The 20992-nt window shown below is 44.1% G+C and overlaps 1 protein-coding gene across 3 annotated transcripts; it reads left to right on the top strand.

The window, feature by feature from the left end:
• The first annotated feature begins 911 nt into the window (after positions 1–911).
• On the top strand, positions 912–14887 carry LOC108017616 (uncharacterized). Of its 3 annotated transcripts, none has more exons than XM_065865024.2 (3): positions 913–2746; positions 13047–13235; positions 13882–14887. In XM_065865024.2, the coding sequence occupies exons 1-3, from the start codon at positions 1138–1140 to the stop codon at positions 13998–14000; spliced, it is 1917 nt and encodes a 638-aa protein (XP_065721096.2). In that variant the 5' UTR covers positions 913–1137; the 3' UTR covers positions 14001–14887. The 3 variants fall into 3 exon arrangements, with proteins under 3 accessions (XP_065721097.2, XP_065721096.2, XP_036671718.3); XM_036815823.3 differs by having other exon boundaries at positions 12984–13235; XM_065865025.2 differs by lacking the exon at positions 13047–13235 and having other exon boundaries at positions 912–2746.
• The last annotated feature ends 6105 nt before the right edge of the window (positions 14888–20992 follow it).

Genomic DNA, 20992 nt, shown 5'->3' with positions numbered 1-20992 from the left:
ACCTGAAGTCGAGTTTATGCAACACCTTTTCTTTGTGCCCACTCATTCAGGCGATCAGAACAGGGCTTAGTTCTAACTGTGGTTTGCTGTAAGCGCGCGCCGAACACAATAGTACTTAAGGAACCGGAGCGCTGCCGTCCCCGAGTTCCTATTGCCGTTTCTAACGCTATTGGCGATGCCTTTCCCACCTCAACACTTTGTATATCGATATATCATTAGCGCTCTTTTGATTTACAATCGCCTTTTGTGCTCGGATTTCGCATTTCGCCTTTTGTTGGGCCGTTTTCGAGGAGAGTGGCTCTGTGGGGAGACCGCAAAAGCGGTGGGCTAATGGCTAATAGCGTATAGCACTTTCCTACCGACGAAGTCGAGCAGCGGAGTGATATCCGCATATGCAGAACGAATGAAAGTGTTCTCTATATCGCGGTTGGTTTGGATGTGGGACCTGAGCTAGTTCTGTGGATCGTGTTCGCAGAAGGTTGCAACCGTCAACCTAGGCAGTTCCAGCGTTCTTAACTTTGGTAATGTACCATAATTATTCGCCAAAAACTCATCACAATACTTCTAAGAACTATAGCCAAGTAACTCATCAATTCTTCGGAAAATGAAGATATCTATTGTCTCGAACTATTTTTACTCTAAAATGTAGACTTAAATAGATAGTTTCAGCACCAGAACCTCGAATAACTAAATAAATAAATTCTCTATTCCCAAATATGTGTTACATAAATACCCCTTGGGGTCCAGCTCCTTACCACTTATTACCGCTATCGTGGTGCGATTTGGCCGCTCTGCTTTAAGCCGGGTTAGCAAACGCACTTCGCTTCGAACTCGAACAAGTGTTAGTTCGACGGGGCTGCCGTCAAACAGGTCTCAAACGACAAAGCCCGGCCAAAGCCAGACTTGCAGAGCCGCCAGTCAGTTGCAGTTGGTCGATCGGAGCGAGCGGACGTTAAAGCGCGAGAATCGAAACCGAGAAGAAATAGACCGCAGAATTGAAGAACGAGAACCAGCGAAGACTGAAGAATTTGTGAGACGAACGATCGCGATCGCGTGTGAGGGTTTGTGCGCGTACGCGAGAGATGTGCCGCATCTGATCGGGGAAAGGTTCTGGGCAAAGAAGGGTCACCGCATCCAATGGCCGGCAGACGCCACCTGCTGCTCGTCCTGCTGCTGGTCCTGCAGCTGATCGCCACCACGCCGGCGTCGCGGAGCCTCAGCGTGAATGGCAACAACATTTGGCGGCGGGTGCGCCTGGTGACCAGCCAGGAGACCGACCGCAACGCCTACCAGGTGCTCAAGCCGAGTAGCCGGAATGCCACCAGTACCAGCTCCACCACAAGTACCAGTACCAGTACGAGTACCACCACCAGCACCACCACCACCACTCCGGCAGCTCCCCATTCCCAGCGTTCTGCCAAACAATTGGATCTCAACTTTCCGGGCGGCAATGTCTCGAGTGCCGCCCGCCTGGAAATGTCCACGGAATTCTTTGTGGTGCCCACGCTGTCCTCCAGTAGTTCCAGCAGCACCACTTCCAGCACCACGGCAGCCACGCCACGGCGTAGTTTGGGGGCCAAGGCGCGGGCAGCCGGCACCACCGGACGGGCGCCTCCGGGGGGCCACTCCAACAGCACCCCGCCCAGCATAGTGTCCACCCACCTGCCCTTCGCAGGACTGCGGAAGGAGCCGTGGGTGGTGCCCGTGCTGGTTCTGGCCACCCTCACCATGCTCATGATGGCCGCCTTCGAGATCTTCGTGCTCTTCAAGGCCTGGCGGACGTCGCCCTCGCGGCGACACCTCTTCCTGGGCCAGATGCTGCTCCTCGGGCTGTTCGCCTGCGCCAGCTTGGGGGCCGTCATCACGGCGCAGCCCACGCTGCTCAGCTGCGGGGCAATCCGCTTCGGGGTGGGCGTGTCCTACGCCCTGGTCTTCGCCGCCCTGCTGGTCAAGTGCGTCTTCCTGATCAGCCTGAACGGAGGCGTCTACCTGCCGGCGCCCTACCAGGGCCTGCTGCTCCTCTTCGCGCTGCTCATCCAGGTGGCCATCGGGGGTCAGTGGCTGCTCACCCAGCCACCGGAGGTGTACACCACGAGTGTGCCCGTCATGGGCAGCGGCTTCCTGAGCACCACCGTGGCCTCGCAGACCAACTACTCGGCGCTGTTCTACCCCACGTCCTACACCACGCTGGACGGCACTCCGGAGATCTACACCCGGATAGCGGCGGTCAGCACCGTGCTGATCCCGCTCTGCAAGACCCAGTTCTCGGAGCTGCTCTTCTCGCTGATCTACATCGTCTTCCTGATCGTCTTCATCGCTGTGCTGGCCATCAAGTCGCGGGGCATCCGGGACAACTACCGGGAGGCCACCTACATCGGCCTGGCCATCGGGGGAGCCATCCCCATCTGGCTGGGATGGATGCTGTGCGGACTGGCCGTGGCCGAGCGGCACAAGGACGCCTGCGTGGCCTTTGGCCTGGTGGCCACCTCCGCCACCGTCTTCCTGGTGATGTTCATGCCCAAGGGACGGCAGCTGGCGGCCATGGGCAAGGAGGGCCTCTACGTGGAGGACCGCGAGGAGCAGTTCAGCTCGCTGAGCCGCGCCGGGTCCGGCTACTCGCCCTCGTTCTTCCACTTCAAGCCCATCAAGTACGGCGTGATGAGTGGCTGCGGACTGCCCAACTCGGCCTCCAACACGGGCCAGGGACTCAGCTCCAAGCACTGCTCCAGTGCCAACAACGGAGGTGGTAAGTCCCGCTCCTCCATGTACCTACTCCACAGCCGAATTTGTCACAATTTCTGCCGGCAGCCATCGGACCCAACTCAACCTGGTACAGTTCCATTCCATTCCTCCTGCCCTTGTCAGCTGTCAGCCTCTGTTATTTTGTAATAACTTTCTTTTCTTGCCTCATGTGCGCAAAGGGGGCGGGGCTGGCAACCTCTTGAACTTTTGTTTATCCATTGGTTCGCTCTTTCTAAAAGCAGCAACAAAGTGGGGGGAAGAAAAGCAAAAGTCTTAACTTTCAAAGACTGAGAGTTTCAGCAGACGGTAGCCAAGGTACAGTGGTTTAAATTGATACCAGGAAATGTAGTACATTTGATATCTTTTTGGTGGGAGAATCTATTCTAAAGCACATAGTTTTTTCCTGGGCTTTTTTAGTTTCAGCGGAGCGGTCAAAATATAATAAGTGTATAGTATATAGTATTGTCCCAAAATAATCACTGTCATTATTTTCTTTTCCATTATAAATTAGGAACTATTGCAATTAACAGGTTAAATATAAAAAATTGTTCTAGTTTCCATGCAATTGGCTTCCAAAGCATTCACTCTGCTCCATGACTTTTGCTTGCAGTTTCATTGCCAATGTCAAATAAATAATTACACATTTTCCCGAACCGCGCCCTGTCATTATTTTCTTTTTCATTGCTTATGCATTTCTTTTCCAATTAGTATGTATGGCAATTTTCCTTTTGCTCCGCATCATTTGCTTGTATGCAAATTTGTGCGCTTTCATTTCGCGTCCCCTGGCAATTGTAGGCAATTTTTCGCGGCGAATTCGCGTAACTGCGGACCACTGTGCGACGGCATTAACTGGGCTTAAAATTGTTTTGCCGGGCCGTGTAATTGTTTGGCATATTAATTTTCCCAACGCCGCATTCGTCGTGTAAGCAAAGTGTAAAAAGAGCTCACATCCAGCGATCCGTCCATCTGTCTTTCAGCTTTCGTTTTCATTTTGTTGGTGAGAACGTCCAGGTTCGTGGGTTAGGTATTTGATTAGATTTTGCAGCTGAGGCTTAAATCATTTCTGGCGATGCCAATAAAGCCATCAACACATTATTCGGAATTTCACATCTGCCCATTAGTCGGTGTTAAATGTCATTGTCAGGCGGTGTGGAAGTGGTCACGACCTGTCCTCAAACGGAATTCGCCCGGCACTTTGTCAAAGAGCAAGTGAAACGAGTCGCAGCCAAATCTCACAAAGCCAACAATATAAGCTGACTTTGCAATTTTCGGCCATTTATGAACCGCCTGACAAGAAACAATATTTATGGAATTTGTATTTCTGGGCTATTAGTTTTGTTTTTCTTCTTTCTAAACAATAACAGGCCATAAAAGGCTTTTAACTATTTCAGCTTTCTAATGAAAGCATAAGCGGAATGGTTTATGTGTGTGGCAAACTGGAAAGATGTGGGGAAACTCGGGGAAGGAAGGGCACCCAGTGGGGCACTTCAAATGTGCGTGCCCAAGCCATGTAACACTTTACGTAATTTAATTAAAGTAAATACATCACAAATGTATGATTACAGTCAGCGAAAAGCATTTCAAATGGAAATGGGACAGGAAAACTTGGGGTAATTCAAGTGGAAAACGAAGCAGAAGTGCTCTGCGAAAAGCGTGAGGCAATCGGGGAAATTAATTAAGGCAATTGCAGGCGAAGGAAAGTCTTCACAAATCCATGAAAAGGCACTAAAATTAAAACAAAATATTTTTATTTATTATCTGGCAAAAACCGTATTAGCATAGGATATTTTATCTTACTTACGTTGCCAGTCATATCTGTACCAAAATCCAGTTACCCGATAATTTGGATAGTGTGCAATAGCATTACCTGCAATAGCTTACCAAATTATAACAATGCCCTGGTAGGCCAAAGTAGGAAGCGTTTTACATGGCAGCTACTTGACGACGACTCCAAAGCCAACTCCAAATCCAAGAAGGCAAGCTCGGGCAGGACAAAAGCCGAGGTGCAGCTGGAACTTTGGGTGAAGCTGGAGCCGAATCTGGAGTTTGAGCCACGGCCCACAAGCCAAAGTGCCTGTGGGCAGCCTGGGCTCAGACTGAGCCTCAGATTCCGATTTCAATTCCAATTCCACTTCCAATTCCGACTCAGAGCTCGGCTGAAGAAAGCCAGCAAGTGAGGCAGCCAGCGACAGACGAAATATAGGTAGGTTCGTACATAGATAGATAAATGAGAGATATAGTGCTCTGGCCCGGCTACACATATATACGTCAAACTGTCTGCAATTGAAAGTGCATTTGAGGGGTAACAGAAATCAACGACGAAGGAAAACTAGGCAGCAGGCAGAAACCTTAAGAGCAAAAGACAAATGTCTGGAGACACACGGAGTCAGCGAAATCAAAGTAGGCACAGAGCTTAACAAGAAAAAGGAGCAAACATCACCGAGAGCTGCAATCGCTGCCATTATCGTACCCAGGCCCAGACCCATACCCATACCCATACCTATACCCATTCCCAAGCCCAGGCCATACTTCAGCCCATAACCAAACCCGATCCAATCGGATCCGATCCAGAAACATGTGTGTGGGTTGTGTAGTTGTCTCGCTAACTCTTCGACTCCGACTCCGACTTCGACTTCGACTTGAGCCAGGCTGAGTGAAGTGAGCCAAAGGCAGCGACAGCAAGGGTTCCGGCTTGATTAAGGGCACAGAAAGAAAGAAACTGGAGCTGCATGTGGGCAGCAGCTGAAAATTTACATAAGGCGATGAGGCAAGGGAAAAATCAAAAGTTTTTCCCTTTTTTCGTGCCATTGCGCTGGCTGATTGAAGAGCAAATGACTTGGGCAACGAACTTGATTTGGCTGCGGAGTTGACAGCCTAAGGAGAGGCAAATTATTGGATGTCTTGCCTCTGAAGTAAGATGCAATCCATTGCTAAGGTTCTTGATCATTTGTAACTTACTGCAGATGGGATTACAATAAAAGTTATTCCTAAAAAAAAAATGTCAGGTTATTATTCCGCACTATAAACATTAAAAGAGGCAACGAATTATCTGAAAACAAATATTTGCTATTTCAAACTAAATCGCTTTCGATAGAAAATAAAATGAGTCTTGCTTTGCCTTTGAAACATCTTCTACAAACAGATTTAGAGGCCTTGTAAATTTCTCTCAAGCCCCACTAAAAGCTAATAATACTTAAAAGTCCTTAAAAATGATTGACAATAAATCATAAATTTATGTGCTCCAAATTAGGAATCAGTAAACCGAAACCGCAGGGAGGAACGAAAGACATTTCCAATAAATCCATAATATCAAATTTCCTGCCAAGCCTTCAAACATACACACTCAATGGCACATGTGTGTGTGGTCGTTGGCAGTAAGCAGTTCGGCACATAATTCACTGAACAATTTGCAACAATAAACTAAACGACAGCTAACGGCGTTGACGCAAAGGAATGAACCGGGCCAAGAGATTCCAGGGCAAGGGCAGGGGCAGGGACAGGGACAGGGGCAGGAACAGGGGCGGATCAGTGGACCGGGGGAAAGGGCGCGTCAGAGGCCAACCGCTCTCGATGATTGCCGCCATGAAGTCAAAGTCGAAGGCGAGGAATGAACGCAGATTGACAGCCCAGCTTGGGTCTCTCTTGCACGCAAAGAAATTTAGGTCGTTTTCAAATGAAAATCCACTATCACTTGTCAAAAAGCCATTCTTATAATGAGAACTTATTACTTTACAACACAATTTATAAAAGGGGAGTATTTTTGGTACGATCGAAAATGAAAAACATGTTCGTTGTTTCAGTCTTTTGTTTAACCGAGATGAACAATTTGTGGTTCGATATTATGAAAAGTATTATTGATGATGACTTTGTAAAATTGAAACTGAAAATATAATTAACTAAAAAGTTCGTTTTCTAAGTCATTAGTTTAATTTCAGTTTAATAGTTTCAGAATCAATGTCAATACATTTAGGTCTGAGTTTAATGCTGGTTTATGGCGTAGTATGATAGAATTACTTTGGTTTAATCCGAGTTTCTTTTAAAGTATATCACCCATTTATACAATTTCCCTGTATTACCCAACTGATATATACTAAACAACCCGTCTTGAATACTTATTTTTGGATTTAACCTATTCCCAGTGGAACAGCTCACACATTTTCAAGATAGTTAAATGTAATATCTTTTTTTTTGAGTGGGGCCCGGCTTGGCTGGATGTGGCCAAAAGGACGTCGTGGGGTCCGGCCGATTTGAGCAACCCGTTGCCGCTGATTGAACGAGAGTTCAAGGTTGCCGGGCTGCTTTAATTGAAGTCGCATTGTTGTAAGCGCTTCGGGCAGCTGTCGACAACGAGCGGCGCGATGACAGGCGGAGCCACAAAAATAGATACTCGTACATACTTCCGTTGCTGCTGCGTGATGTTATCATTATACCCTAACCCCTGGGGCCCACTGCTCGGTGGGGAAACTGCAACTGGAATCTGTGCATCTGTGCAGATGCCTCCCGAGACGATCCAGTGACCTTATCGGCCAGCAGAGTGTCCCATCTTCGACTTGGCAGTGCCGCCACTTGGCCAGTTGGTCAGTAAGACGGGCCCATCAATCTGGGCATCTGCCAGCGGTCTTTGTTCTCCGGCGACGTCGCATTTTTTTGTAATTTTATTGAGTGACTTTATGCCAGGCAGCCACATACATAAAATCAATCATTCATGCCCGTGGAGCCGGGCAGTTCCAAGCAGATCCGAGCAGACCTTGGAAGGTTAAAGCTTGTCGCTACACTCCCGAGACCCGTGCGGAAGTTTTTGTCTATTTGTCTTGCATGTTTATCGATCGGTGGGGATTTGTCAATAAAGAGCCCAGGGAGGCCGCATAGTCATTTAACTGTGCGCAGTCCAGAGATTGCTTTTGAATCTGATATTTTTTCTATTTTCTGCACACTTGAGGACGTGAAGCTCAGCTCGAGCCGAGGTTTCGCGTGTTATTGATGGATACTTCCAAAAGGTTGCTTCATTGTCATAAACCAGTTGGCCAGGGGCTTAGCTCAAAGAAAGCTCATTTATGTTATGAGAAGTGAACAAGTTATGGCCATGATTATTATAGATTCCCTTATAGGAATTATTTTCTGCACACAAAAGTAATTGGAAAGTATTAGGTTTCTGTCTGGAGAAACAAAGTTCGATGCCTTAGTCTTTTATATGAGGAGTATTCATAATTGATGGTCAAGAATATTAATCATTGAACAACATTAAAAACTATATTAAAATAAAGGTTCGTTGCCTCAGTCTTTCGTTTTCTTTCAGAACTTTTTTTTATAAATATTAAACATTTAGGATATTAGCAGCATGTATTGTTTTGATTTCCTACCGTTGCCTTGAAGTCAATACGAAAGATAGCACAAACATTTGGCTTTAAATTGTTCTGTTTGATTGCTTAAGCTGCCAATTATTAGACCCAAATTTAAAACAATCTGAAACAACAATTTCAATCAAATGATTTCTGTTAACCTGGCTTTGTTTAGAACCCAACGTTGCCTTGGGGCACCCATTGAAACGGTTCGGTCAGCATCAGCTGTCGAAAATATGACATAAAAAAGATTCGATTAGCCTCAATTGTTCTGAGACCACTACCAGCGGACCAAAGACTGAGGCAACGAACTTGAAATTGAAAAACCAAAGAGCAAAAACAAAGGAACAGAACAGAGCCAAGCGGCGCGGAGCAGAAATCTTGACAACGATGATGGGCAAGATGATGATCATGATGATGACGATGGCGTAATGTACAAATCTGTGAAGTACGTGTTGTTGAGTATCGTATCCAACTTCAGTTTGCAGTCCGCGGCAGCGCCTGTGTATGGGACTTAATATATGAGTTGGGTAAATGCTGCCAGCACGTGCTTGAAACGAGCGTCACTGTATATTACCACAAAATTATAGCGGTTTGCAACCAGAGCCGGGCTGCCGGGCTGGCGGGCTGGATGCTGTGGAGCGATGATATTTAGTTTTGCCTAGAAGTGCCAGCAGCCGGCCAGCATCGTAATCGATAACCAGTTCCGAATTGCGGCAATGAAACCGAAAGCGGAAAAGCCAACTCAGGTCTTGGTACCAGCTCTTAGCCCAGCTCAAAGCGGTTCAGGCCCACCGATCGGGGGGTCGGATGCCGAGGAAGCTAGGGAGCCAATGAGCCGTGTGCCAACTGCACATGCTGAAATTATTACGCTAAATTGGCCAGGAGATCGCCTCGGTCTTACGGTATCTTAGCCAGCTTGCGGTTACCGCCCAGGGATGCAAGCTAAAGGGGCACAATGGAAAGGTGCGATACGGTTCAGCGGCAAAAGAATGATTTATTTTAAGCCTTCTGAACGTAGAGTTTTAAAGTAAATCATTCGGGAGAAGCCTGTTTAACCAGGGGATTACACATTTCTTAATAAATGTGTCGTTAAAATACATGTTATAAGCTACATTTTATGATCAAAATAATATTACTGATTGGTCTTCACAACACAGAAGATTTAATTTAAATGTTCGTTAATCGCACAACCTAAGAACACAGGGTTTATAAGTGATTTATGGTCTAATATTCCACAGAATGGTTATCTAACCAAACGCACACCCCACTGAAATGTAAATTGAATTGTAGCAATTCGAAGGTCATACGCCCTTAACCAAAATATGCAAATTGCCGAGCGTTGCGGCCATGTGAAAAATGCTTTTCTTCCGCCTCTAAATGGGAGGGAAAACCTCCGCAGCGCAGTTCATGACAATGAACTCAGAAAAGGAGATAGGGGATTCGAGGGGGATGGCTTAGAACGAACGTGGCCAATTAGTTATAATGCTGCTTCGTGATATCACAACATCTGGCAACTCACTCTCAAAGACCCAGACCACGGCCAAGGCAAAAGCAACAACCTTTGGCGCTGCGGCCAGAGGCAGAAAGAAAGAGTCAACGCCGAAGCCAATGAGGAAAAAGCTAAAAAGCAAAAAGCCAGCGCTCGGCGAAGAAATTACTCAAGTCTGCAAAGTATGTAGCAACTAACAACAGCAAAAGCAGCAAAGGCAAACCCAACTGTGGCAAGAACAACAGCAGCAAGAGGCACCGAGCCTACAACAAAGGCGAACAATGACAATCTGCACGTAGCAATCAGTCAACGTGCGGCAGTTGGTTTAACTTTAACTTGTTGCCAGCCAGATAGAAGATACTGGGCTTAGGGTAAGGAAGCAGAAGCACATCCACTGGGGCGGGGGCAAGCCGACAAACTGCAAACTGCAAACTGCAAACGGCAAATGCAAAATGCAAAACGTGGCTCCGTCTCCGCTCTAGAGATGGGCAATTTTAATGAATTTTCCCCAGCCGGTGAAAGAGGCAGAAATAATTAAATGCAAGTGAGGAAAAGTAAAAACAGCCGAGTCGGGCGCACGGAAAGAGGAATTAAAAGTGAGGAAATAATGGAGATGGAATAAATCGCCTCAGTTTAAAGGGGGAATAATTCATAAAAAGAATTTCAACGGCAGCCGAGAAAACATGCTTCGGGCACATATTTCTAATGGGCTAGGAACTCATACCTTTAGTTAGATAAAGAATAAGGAACAATTATTATGGTATGGTTAGAATCTTAGGTTTTTCAGGTCTCTATAAACACTAGTTTTAGCTCATATCAAATTAAAGTTTAAGTTGAAAGGCATTCATTCTTATGGTGTATTAAATAAAACATAAGAACGTGTGCAGATAAGCAGTTTCCTGGGTTATAAGAGGTTGTACTATGCATCATTTTATGGTCCAATATTGCTTAGAATCAAGATCTTCTAAGAGGATACCAGTGCAATAAATACAAATAAAGGAAATAATTTTGAAGTGTAATTTCCAGCTCACACTTTAAAAATAGCACATATATCTTGGACTAAGCCTTGGTTTCTTCACCTTTGAATTCCTATGGGTAGCTTTATAAAAGGGTCGTTTCTCTATACTTCCTCTATTATGTCAATTAAAATTCAGGGTCACGTACTCCTGCCATCTCTAGCCATATAGAAGTTTTTCAGGGCCTTTGGCCGCCCCCACACACAGATACAAAGTCCACCAACACCAGGGCAGTGCAGAACATGCACACGGACGCCAATCTCGAGACTGGCCATACATATTTGCACTTAATTAGCGTTTTTCGTTACATTTCGTCTCGTTTCGTTAAGTTGGCTGTCGGCTGTGAGCTAAAGTAACATATTTAATGCTGGCGCACATAATTCATAATGGCCAAATGAGCTGACAGTCGGCGCAAATCGGAGAGAAAGATTTTCTAGCTGGTCTCGGGCAAATCGGAATTAAGCCAAATTTGCCGCTTCAGCTGGCGGCTGCTGTTGGAAAACTAGTTTCTTTTTTAGCGCGAAATGCAAAAGCCTGCCCACCGCAGATACAGATATATCTGGAGATACAGGTACGGACACAGATACAGATGCAGATACAGTCTCGGCCTCTGGCACACACATGCATTTTCATTTTCTGACACATAATTCCACATTCGAGGCTGGGGAAGCAGAACAGAAGTCGCAGAAAAACAAGCGGGCTTAATTGCAGTATTTGTTCTAAGTTAATTAGAAACCCAGGAAAGAGCCACGGGAAAAGAGGTTGGCATGTGTGTAACTGCTGCATTTAACACTGTCAAGAGTTCAGATCCCCGATTTTCCAGCCTCTCTTTGCCCCGATCTTCTGGTCTTTTTGTCAGTTTCCATGTCATTAACACAGTTTACCTCACTCGTTTCTTTCGGTTGGCCCACAGAGCTGTTGAAAATATAATAATAATCGTAAGTTATTACCCCCAGCTGCTGCCTGTTGATTTGGCTCACATTTGTTAGGCTTTGCCCGTCTTAACTGAATTTTGACCAGAGGTCCAGCGCTGTGGAAATGAGGCTTTGACCAAAGTCTTGGCCAGGCCAACTGGCTGCTAATTATGACAAGTGTACGAAAGTTATAAATAGCCGAACAATTAGGGCTGGTTCTTATCTAAAAGGGAAACTGGATTTCGTGGAATCGGAGGCGAAACAGAAAATATGCATAAACTTGAACTGGTTTGGTTATTATTATTAAGCCAGAAGCGGGAGAAAAAATTGCACATGCTACTCGTATTGCAACTGCAGCCATAGCGCGTATTTTTTATTGGGCGCGATTAAAAAACCTTTGGGGGCCGACCCCTGGGAATTTCTCCACATAGGTTTTATTAACCCTTAACGTTAATGAAGGTCACAGCCCAGTAAAGTGGATAAACGAGAGCAAAAACTGTTTGTAAATCCAACACAAACCTATTAAGATTCCGATGAAAATAGCTTGGGGTTTTGCCCAATACCGTAAAAACAAAAATAAATGCAAGCCAGTGGGACTTTCTCTATCGCTTGAGGGTGCAGAGTTAACCCATTGACATAAAATCGTTTGACATCATTAAGTCCGCCATAAATTGGCCGGCAAAAGTGTGAAATATGGCGGGGTAATTTCCACGAATTGGGAACATCTGTGCCTGGGCTCGGGCTCTGGGTCAGGCCAATTATGGCTGACCATGGGCAGAAGTTGTGACATATTTAGTGATTAACTGCGAACATATGGCTATACCTTGGTTGCACTCTAAGCACATGAAACTATAAATACATATATATTTATTGTTATTTTACTTTGTTTACTTTTTTATTTGTCTTGTCATGCATACATATATCATCAAACACCACCGCCAACCAACACGACATTCATCAACAACATCAACAACGAACTCCAAACCAAAATATCTCTTCATCACTGCAACGAAAACACATATCTCCTCCTTATCGAACCCCACCTCCATCATCACCCTCACATTTTGTCAAACATAATCAAAAAATTCTCGACACGCTCACGACACACACACTTGCATATGACATTTCATAATCCATTCGTGCTGTTTCTGTAATTCTCTCATTACTATTATGTTCATCAATCATTCGGAACCTTTTTCATTATTGCTTGACTCTTTTGGTTTTGTTTCCGGTATCTTTACCTTTTCGAAACTTAATTGAATTTACATTTATTGTCAAAAACCAATAATTACTGTACATATGTGTTTATCCTATACGTAATATTACCAATACGCCTGTGTGGGTCACGACTGGTTTTGTTAATGGTTTGGTAACTTTACACACGGCTCTGGGACCTGGGCACTGGGACTCCCAACCACACACGCACCCACTCCTCCACCACCGCACCACCGCACCGCCAATCCCTGCAATCCGCCGACAGATCGGGTTGCTTTGGTCACCGCCGCACCGCCGAGCTATACGCGTATGTATCACTATTTTCCAGCACACCTGAGTCCGCACCCGTTCTGCTATTATCCTCCCGCACCACCACCACCACTGCCACCGCAACCACCGCCACCACAGCAAGCCGCACCGCCCACGCTCACGCCGTTGACCCTCAAACAGTTGGGCAACTCGCTAACCTCCATGACACAAGCGGCGCAATTGGCCAAAACGTTGCGCTATGCGCCAGGTAATACCCACCGACTGCTAACAATCCCCTAGGGATATTGGCCTTTGTCTGCAGGGAGGGCTTCCAAAGGGGTGAACAAATATTAAGCAATCTGGAGAGTGAAAATAATATACCAATATTATCTTTATCGATTTGGGTCAAGCAGTTTCAAAGGTAGAGTCACAAAATATGGATTTGCTTACTTAACCTAAAGTTCTTAAATTGGCATATTAATAAAAACATCAATATTGCTTTTCTTAACTGAACTATTAAATGTCGCAGAGCGCAGAATACATTTAAAAAGACATTTAAAGCAAAAGATGTAGTATTTTTAATTACCTATTATCAGAATAATTTAATAACAGAAGTTAAATTCGTAGTTGAGTTCACAAAATGTGTACTTTCTGCTTAACTTAAGTTCGTAAATTTAAACCAGCAATTTTTTATCGCATCACAATACCAATAAAAATTGTCAAATTAAAATATGTAGGACTTTAATTGAGATCTTAAAAAACTTAAGATTAAACAAACTGTTCTTTTATAATATTTAGCTCCATTATTTTTGATTAACCGTCCCTGCATTCAGGCAACATTACCGAATCTTCATAAAATCTGTTCATAAATACCTTCTGTAACCTGATACACACTATAACCGATTTTTTTCTAGGCATGTTTATACGACCCGACGAAACGAATCTCTACACGACGCTGGAGCCCACGTTGAGCAGCAACCCGAATGTGTACTTCCAGCGCAGCGGGGCCGTTCATCCCGGCATACTGTACTGAGTATCCGACCGAGTGAGGAGTATCGAGCATCGAGAACACTGGAACTGAGTATTTTTTCTTAGCATTAAGCTACGGCTCCCAAGGAGCAGCAATAAGCGAATTGATATTCCCCGATCATTTCACATAGTGTAATATTTTTGTCATAATGCTAAGCTCTTTGCATCTAAGTTTTGCGATACGACGAACACACATATCGACCTAGTAAATTAAGGACAGACTCGACCTGAGCGCAGGAATTTTGATATATTCCTTTCGGTCGGTGGATGAGGAATTCCCACGACGAAGACGACGCAATGGAACTGCACTGTGCAGTCCTAGTTTAGCGATATCAACCATCTACACTGGTTACATTTTACACTCTCGCTGTAGCAACGATTTTATCGCATAAGTCTTCAAAAGCAGTCTGCTGGCCTGGATTCCTACATAATGTTACCGTGCTTTTAAACGTGTTAAAAGGTTTAAGTAAGATTACTTTTGGCTTGTGATTTAAAAGTAAATTGTACTTAAAAATTTTAATATTATATGGACAGCTCTGCTTTTGAAAAACTCAAGAACGCAGGGGTAGATCATGTGGATAAGATATGCAGGCAAACAGTGCGCGAAAAGCATTCAATTTAATTGTATAAAACATGCTCGAGAGCAGAGAAGCGATACAAATCCACCTGATGTCCAGCAACGTTTGTCAGCCATATGTATACAGATGTTTTGCCCCTGCGAGTGCACATACACCAGTAAGTAATAGGCTTAATAAACATTTGTCTAGCCAAGTAAAACGACCGCTTAAGCAAACACGAAATGTTGTACATATAGCACTGGCCCCCAGCCACACAAACACACACGCGGTGAGCAAGCCAATCTCAATAAAAGAAAACAAAACAGAATAACAACTCTCAATTGCCGCACAGGAACATCAGCAATGACGATTACAATTAAGTATAATTGCAAATTATTGGCATCGCAATGCCTATTAACGCCTGCTTGGCCCACAGAGGGGCTCCCGAAGGAGGAGGGGGTTGTTACTACTGGGATCTAAGTGCGGGCAGGATTATTGGATGCCAACGCGGCGCTACATGTTTCAAATAATTTGTTAACGCCTTTCAGATTGCGATTGGATTGGGTGCAGCTCGTCCAGAATGGCTCTTTGGAATAGATAAACGTTCGACCATTATCGCCGGTTCTAAGTGCTCCGTGGAGCCATTCCCACCGCAAGACGCGCCGACGCCTCTGCCTCTGACGACTTGACCCCATATATGGCTGGCACTGGCATTGGTCCGGTCCAGGGACTACTGACCACATCGAGTGCATGCCGAGGGCGTGTTCGCCAAGAGGATGCGGAGGGCGGAGGGCGGAAGGAGTCTCTTCATCCTCACATTAATTAAGTGCAACAATGCGGTGCGGATAGAGTGGCAAAGGGCGGGCAAGGGGATGGCCCGGCAACATTCACATCCACATCTCCAGGCAGTCACATCGCTCGTATTAATGACATTTCTCACGAACATTTTACCAGAGCAGTCAACACAAGGAGCTCTTGTCTAGCCGAGGGCACTGAGATAAATGTTATGGCCATTATGGTTCGCTGCAAAGGGATGCCCAACAAATGTTTTTAATCCAATTCTCCGGTAATAACTAGAAACAATACAGTCCTAAGGCAGAAATTCAGAAATTATTTGTGCAGAAGGATTCTTAATATATCACTTTTAAGCACACTTTTGACCAGGGTCCGTAAATATTATTATTTTTCAAATAAAGGTTATAAAATAATATTTATTTAATAATAATATTTATTTTAATAAAAAATGGACAAATAAGTGTTGTTTCTCCATTTTTATAATATTTATTATTTTATAAATTTAAAAAAAAAATTAAAATAAGTATTATTTTACAACTTTTATTATACAAATTTAAAAAATTAAAAATAAGTTTTTTTATAAATTGTTTATTAATTCTCAGGTTCAAAGGCAATTGCAACTACCTTAAGCCATGTTTTCTTTTTTTGCAGCTATAGCTACTTTTGCCTTAGACTACGTTTATTATATATATAGATACTAAGTTTTATTCTCCAATTTTGATTATAAAAATTGAAAATAAAAATTTAATGCCAATATCTTTCAAGCCAATTGGTATATTGAAAAAAACTTAAATCATTTATGATCTACAAGTCAATATCTTTCATATGAAAAAATGAAAATAAAAGTTTAAAAAAAATGGCATTTTAATTAAAAAACCGCATTCAAATATGTTATAGAGGGTAAAAACCTTAAGGAGCTATAAAACGTAATTGGTTTTAATCACCTTTGTAAATTACTTATTGGTAATCTCTTTATGATTCGAGGTGGTCGGCAACTTTTATACTGCTCTTAGAACGAAAAGAACCAGACTTCTATTTTGGCGTGCTTGGCAATGAATCATTTCCTTTTTAAGCTTATCGTTAGAAAAATCCTAAAAATTACATAAACATTCAAAGAATACGTAACATATGTTAGTTTAAGTCTTGCTTTTCCGAAGATATACCATGTACGGCAGTAGAATATATGAACATATGAACAAAAGTATTTTCGACATCCGGAATAACATATATACCAATGAGATTTAAAAGGGTATTCTTCTATTGGATAAATCCGCCATATATTTAGATGTAGGATCAAATTTGTCTTGCAACGCAGACCTATCCCCCTCTTTTCGCACAGTGCACTCGCAGACCGAAGTCCAGTGGGTCCAGTCCCAGAATCTACTTCTCTCTTTTGCAGCCGCCTCGCTTCAATTAGGCGCGCCTTCAAATCACAAGTCAATCAAAGTTGTTAGATTCGCCGTCCTCGTCGTCATCGTCATCGTCATAGTCGGGGACTCATAGTCATAGTCGTGGTCTTGTGGACTCGGACATCGTGGTCCGTCGCCGACACTGGCGGGTTGACATCTCCTGACATGGCACACAATGTTGCAGGAGCCAGAAACCGGGAATCTGGAACCGAGAACCTGGAACCTGGACCCTGGAGCCTGGAGGCGGCAGCATCAATTACAACATCCATGACAGGCACAGCGTGAAATATTTGTACATTTCTTGGCGGCGCTTCCGAGGGGACCAATTAGCCCTAAGTAGGCATTTCAAATGGACTCCTGCAATTAGCCAAAATCGAAGCCAACAATTTCATCACTGGCCCATCCACAGCCCATCCACATTGCTCTGGTCCAGGCCCATCATCATCGACATCGACACTATCATTATCATTATCGATCGTTATCGGTATGTCCATCGTTGCAATTTATTTGATCAATCCATTGTCGAAGCCCGCTACCTACACCTACATTCCTCCAGTCCTGCAAATCCCATTACTATTTCCATCCCTTGCTACGCCTTGCGGGGCGTACCTCCCGACGTGCTAATGGCGATTTGGTAACGCTTTATGGCATAATGGGTATTAGCCAGCGAACACGATCGCCATCTAATGCGGCTGCGGGCGAGCGAACGAAATCTGCTGGAGATGGACTTGGCAAAAGATGAAAATTTAGTTCCAGGTGATGAAAGACGGATGAGCAATAACAAAATAAAAAGGTTCTGAAAGAAAATATAAATAATAAAAATATATACATAATCAGATTTATATTTGGACTGAAATAAAAAATAAATAGTAATAATGAAGATTTAATTTAATGAAACCAAGAAGCAACCTAGATCTTCTCATAAATGTATCCTTACTTCATATATTTCATGACCTATAATAGTCCCATTAATGGTTATTTAATTAAGCTCTGTTTACAAAATTTCTTTTAAAAATGCCAATATCAATATTTAATAATGCTCTACACAAGTTTATGTTTTTGAGACCTAGTCACTATTACCACCAACTCATATTCCTGCTTCTGGAAGATAAAACCCTTTATTAGGCACAGAAACCGTAACACAGTCAATCAGTATTTGTATCTTCGATCCTATTAACTTCCCGAAGTCCCAAATTTTCCTTAGATTCCATCGCTTACAAAGTTTCAGGGAAAATTATAGCAATAGAGCCCAGTAATTTGTTCGGGCCAACTTGGCCGACTGCCAGCCTTCACTGTCTCATCTCCAAAGTCTGGCCGACTGACGATCGCCGATGGGCCGCGGCATGAGGGATCTCCATCTCCAACTCCGACTTCGACTCCATCCATATCTGCATCTGCGGCTCCATCTGCCGCTCCATCTGCCGCTCCATCTGCAACTCCATCTGCGCACCGTCTGCGCGGCCGTCTAGTCGCGATTTTTGGCCATAATAATTCGCGTTGTTCGTTTGTTGGGGGCATGTGGCGAGTGTACGAGTAAATTAAATTACTCGCCCGGCCGCGCCATTAACCGTAACATTATCCTTGAATGAATGGGGCTGGGCGGCGGTTGGTATTACAGCTATTATTGTGGTGCAAATGTTATGACCGCTTTATGGAGAGAGTGCAGACCGAGGGCCCAAGGGCAGCATCACGTTGCTGATTTGATGGGCTTTTTCCAGAAGACACAAAGGGGGAGTTGGGAGTTGGAAGTTGGGAGTTGGACCTCGGAGCTGGGAGCTAAAGTGCCGGGGCTCAGCGATCGCCGCCCGATAAGCTGGCGGTGGGGAAGTGGTAACTGGTAATGCGTGCATTGACCGCTCGCATCTTGGATCTTGGATCTCCGATCTCGGGCCCTGGAGCGCTGGCGTTGACGTAAGTTGAAATTAAATTTGCGCGGCGGCCCAGAGACGAGCGATGCCTTCGCAGTACAGTTAACCTCGTTTAAGTGCGCCACGCACTGCCAAACTCCGATGCCCCTGAAGGGGGGAAGGGGGGCAGCCCGGGTCCAATTAACAGTACCCAGCTCGAAGGAAGTGGATCCGCAGCCCAGCCACCGAACCCAGAGCCACAGTTTTGTCGCATGCTCCTGCTTAAAGCATAAGTATAACTCTGCCAACTGGTTCTGGGTTCGCTGCCAACACCTTTTCCGAGACAGTGTTGAGGGATCTTAAATCCAAAAGTGGTCATATTTGGCTAAATATAGCTTATAACAGTAAATGTAAAACTAATTTCTCAAAACATCCTTTTGAAATAGATTTGAAGTAAGGAAAACATACTTACTTCTTTTTGAAATCAAAATGTTTTGATAATAAATATAGCTCTACAAAGGGAGGAAAAGTTACAGAAATTCAAGTTTCTTTATAAATTATGCGGGTAAGACTGAACTTAACTTCTAAGAACATCCATTTGAAATCGATTTAAAGATCGATAAAAATGCGTACATATTTACTTCTTTTGGAAATCTCAATGTTTCGATATTCAAGTATAGCGTTAGAAAGGGAGATCATACATTTTATACAAGCGCTGAACCAGTTCGTTGAAATGTTATTAGTCAAAAGCACATATTTCAAACTAACATTATCTGGTAAAAAATAAAAATTAAATTTAAACGGAGGTATACAAATTCCTCTATCTAAAAAAAAGTCTTTAAAAGCAAAAACTTTAAACCAAAAAAAGATCTACATGAGAAGGAAGATTTTAAAATAAGCGAACGTTTTGAATTTTTTTCAATGACTCACTTTTTCAATTTCTACAGCTAGCACTAAATCGGTCAGAACGACAACACCGCTCCGAGGTCCCGGCTTAGAGAACCGGCAAGCGGCTGTGGCAGCAGAACCCGGCATACGAGTTTATAGCGGATGCGTAAACGTAAACGCATTTGGCTCAAATGCCGTTAGGGCCTTTGACTAAATTGCATGGCCACATGGGCCCCTTGGGCTGCAGATTCAGCCCGACTTGGTCGTGGACTTGGGCTCTGGCATCTTGCTATGCGCTATTTGCTATTTGCATGTTGTCTGGTGAGACGCCAGGCCGGCAACAAGACTCTCCCATTGACATTTTGTCTCGTTCCTGTGGCTCTGGCTCTGGGTCTGGCTCTTTGGGATCCCCTGCCCCGGGATCGAGAAATGTTAATGCATTGCATAGTTATCGATCGAAAGCCGCCCAGCTCGCAGCCTCATATTGGAGCAGCTGGCATCCCATTTGACGTAATCAAAACAACAGAATGTGGGCAACCCAAAAATGTTTTGGGTCATTGATTTCGTTCGCTATCCGCGGATCTTAACGGTTCTTTCCACTATGTCGTAATGGGCCAAGATCAATGTACCAATCTGGAGGCAGTGAGGCTGAGTCTCGAGTTGAGCGCTCGCTGGAGTGTCTTCCCTTTTATGTGGACTACACGCAACTGAGCCCCATTGATTAAATAACCATGGTCCAAATAATGAAAACAAGAAGAGAACCGAAAGAGCTTTAATTAGTGATTGGAGTAGCGAAGCGGGGATACTCTATATTGGGTATTTTTAATGAGGAATATTTCATTTCACTGTTTTAAAATTTTAGTGTAATAATGAAGTATGTAAGGATGCGGCCAAAACATTCTCGTAAAAATGCATTACCAAGGCTATCAGGTCAGCGTAAATGTACAAAACTTTCCACAAATCACCATACCAGGCTTAACAAAGAGCACTGCATGATTTCCAGATCGCACCAAGTACAAACTTCTTAATTATTTTTTATGATCTGCCACAAACCGACTACCAACTCAAGTTCTCGCCAACAAAAACCCATTTCAACGGCCTTTTATGGTTGGTCTTTAAACGCTTCAGAAATGTTTCAATTGAATTGAAATGAATTGGGTCAAAGTGTTCCAGCAGCGTTGGAAGGTAAATTGAAATGCGCCCACGTTACAGGTTCATTGAGATGTTTCATCCTCCCAAAAGATGTGTTTATAATACCCAAAGGGGTGAGGCAGATGTAAAAAGTTGAATATAATTATGATTTATGCTTTAGGAAAGGCCGGCAGCCACTTGAGGCAGTTCGGAGGCTTGTTAAGAGCGATAATAACGTTCTTATGAATAATGTATTTAAATTAAAAATACGGAGAGGGAAACCGAGCCATTTGGATATTAAATGGCTTTCGATATGAGCAGGGAAAATGATTTAAGAGGGTTATGATCGAAATTCATCATTCTAAGGCC

The sequence above is a fragment of the Drosophila suzukii genome, chromosome 3, assembly GCF_043229965.1.
Source record: "Drosophila suzukii chromosome 3, CBGP_Dsuzu_IsoJpt1.0, whole genome shotgun sequence".
In the NCBI taxonomy this organism is placed as follows: domain Eukaryota; kingdom Metazoa; phylum Arthropoda; class Insecta; order Diptera; family Drosophilidae; genus Drosophila; species Drosophila suzukii.
The sequence above is the reverse complement of the archived record's forward strand: the minus strand, read 5'-3'. Positions and strand labels throughout refer to the sequence as shown.

Excerpts from the sequence above, each read along its gene's own strand:
- LOC108017616 (XM_036815823.3), top strand. The coding sequence starts at position 1,138 with ATGGCCGGCAGACGCCACCTGCTGCTCGTCCTGCTGCTGGTCCTGCAG. Across the intron at positions 2,747-12,983 it reads CAGTGCCAACAACGGAGGTG|ATCGGGTTGCTTTGGTCACC; the intron begins GTAAGTCCCGCT and ends ATCCGCCGACAG. Across the intron at positions 13,236-13,881 it reads AACGTTGCGCTATGCGCCAG|GCATGTTTATACGACCCGAC; the intron begins GTAATACCCACC and ends ATTTTTTTCTAG.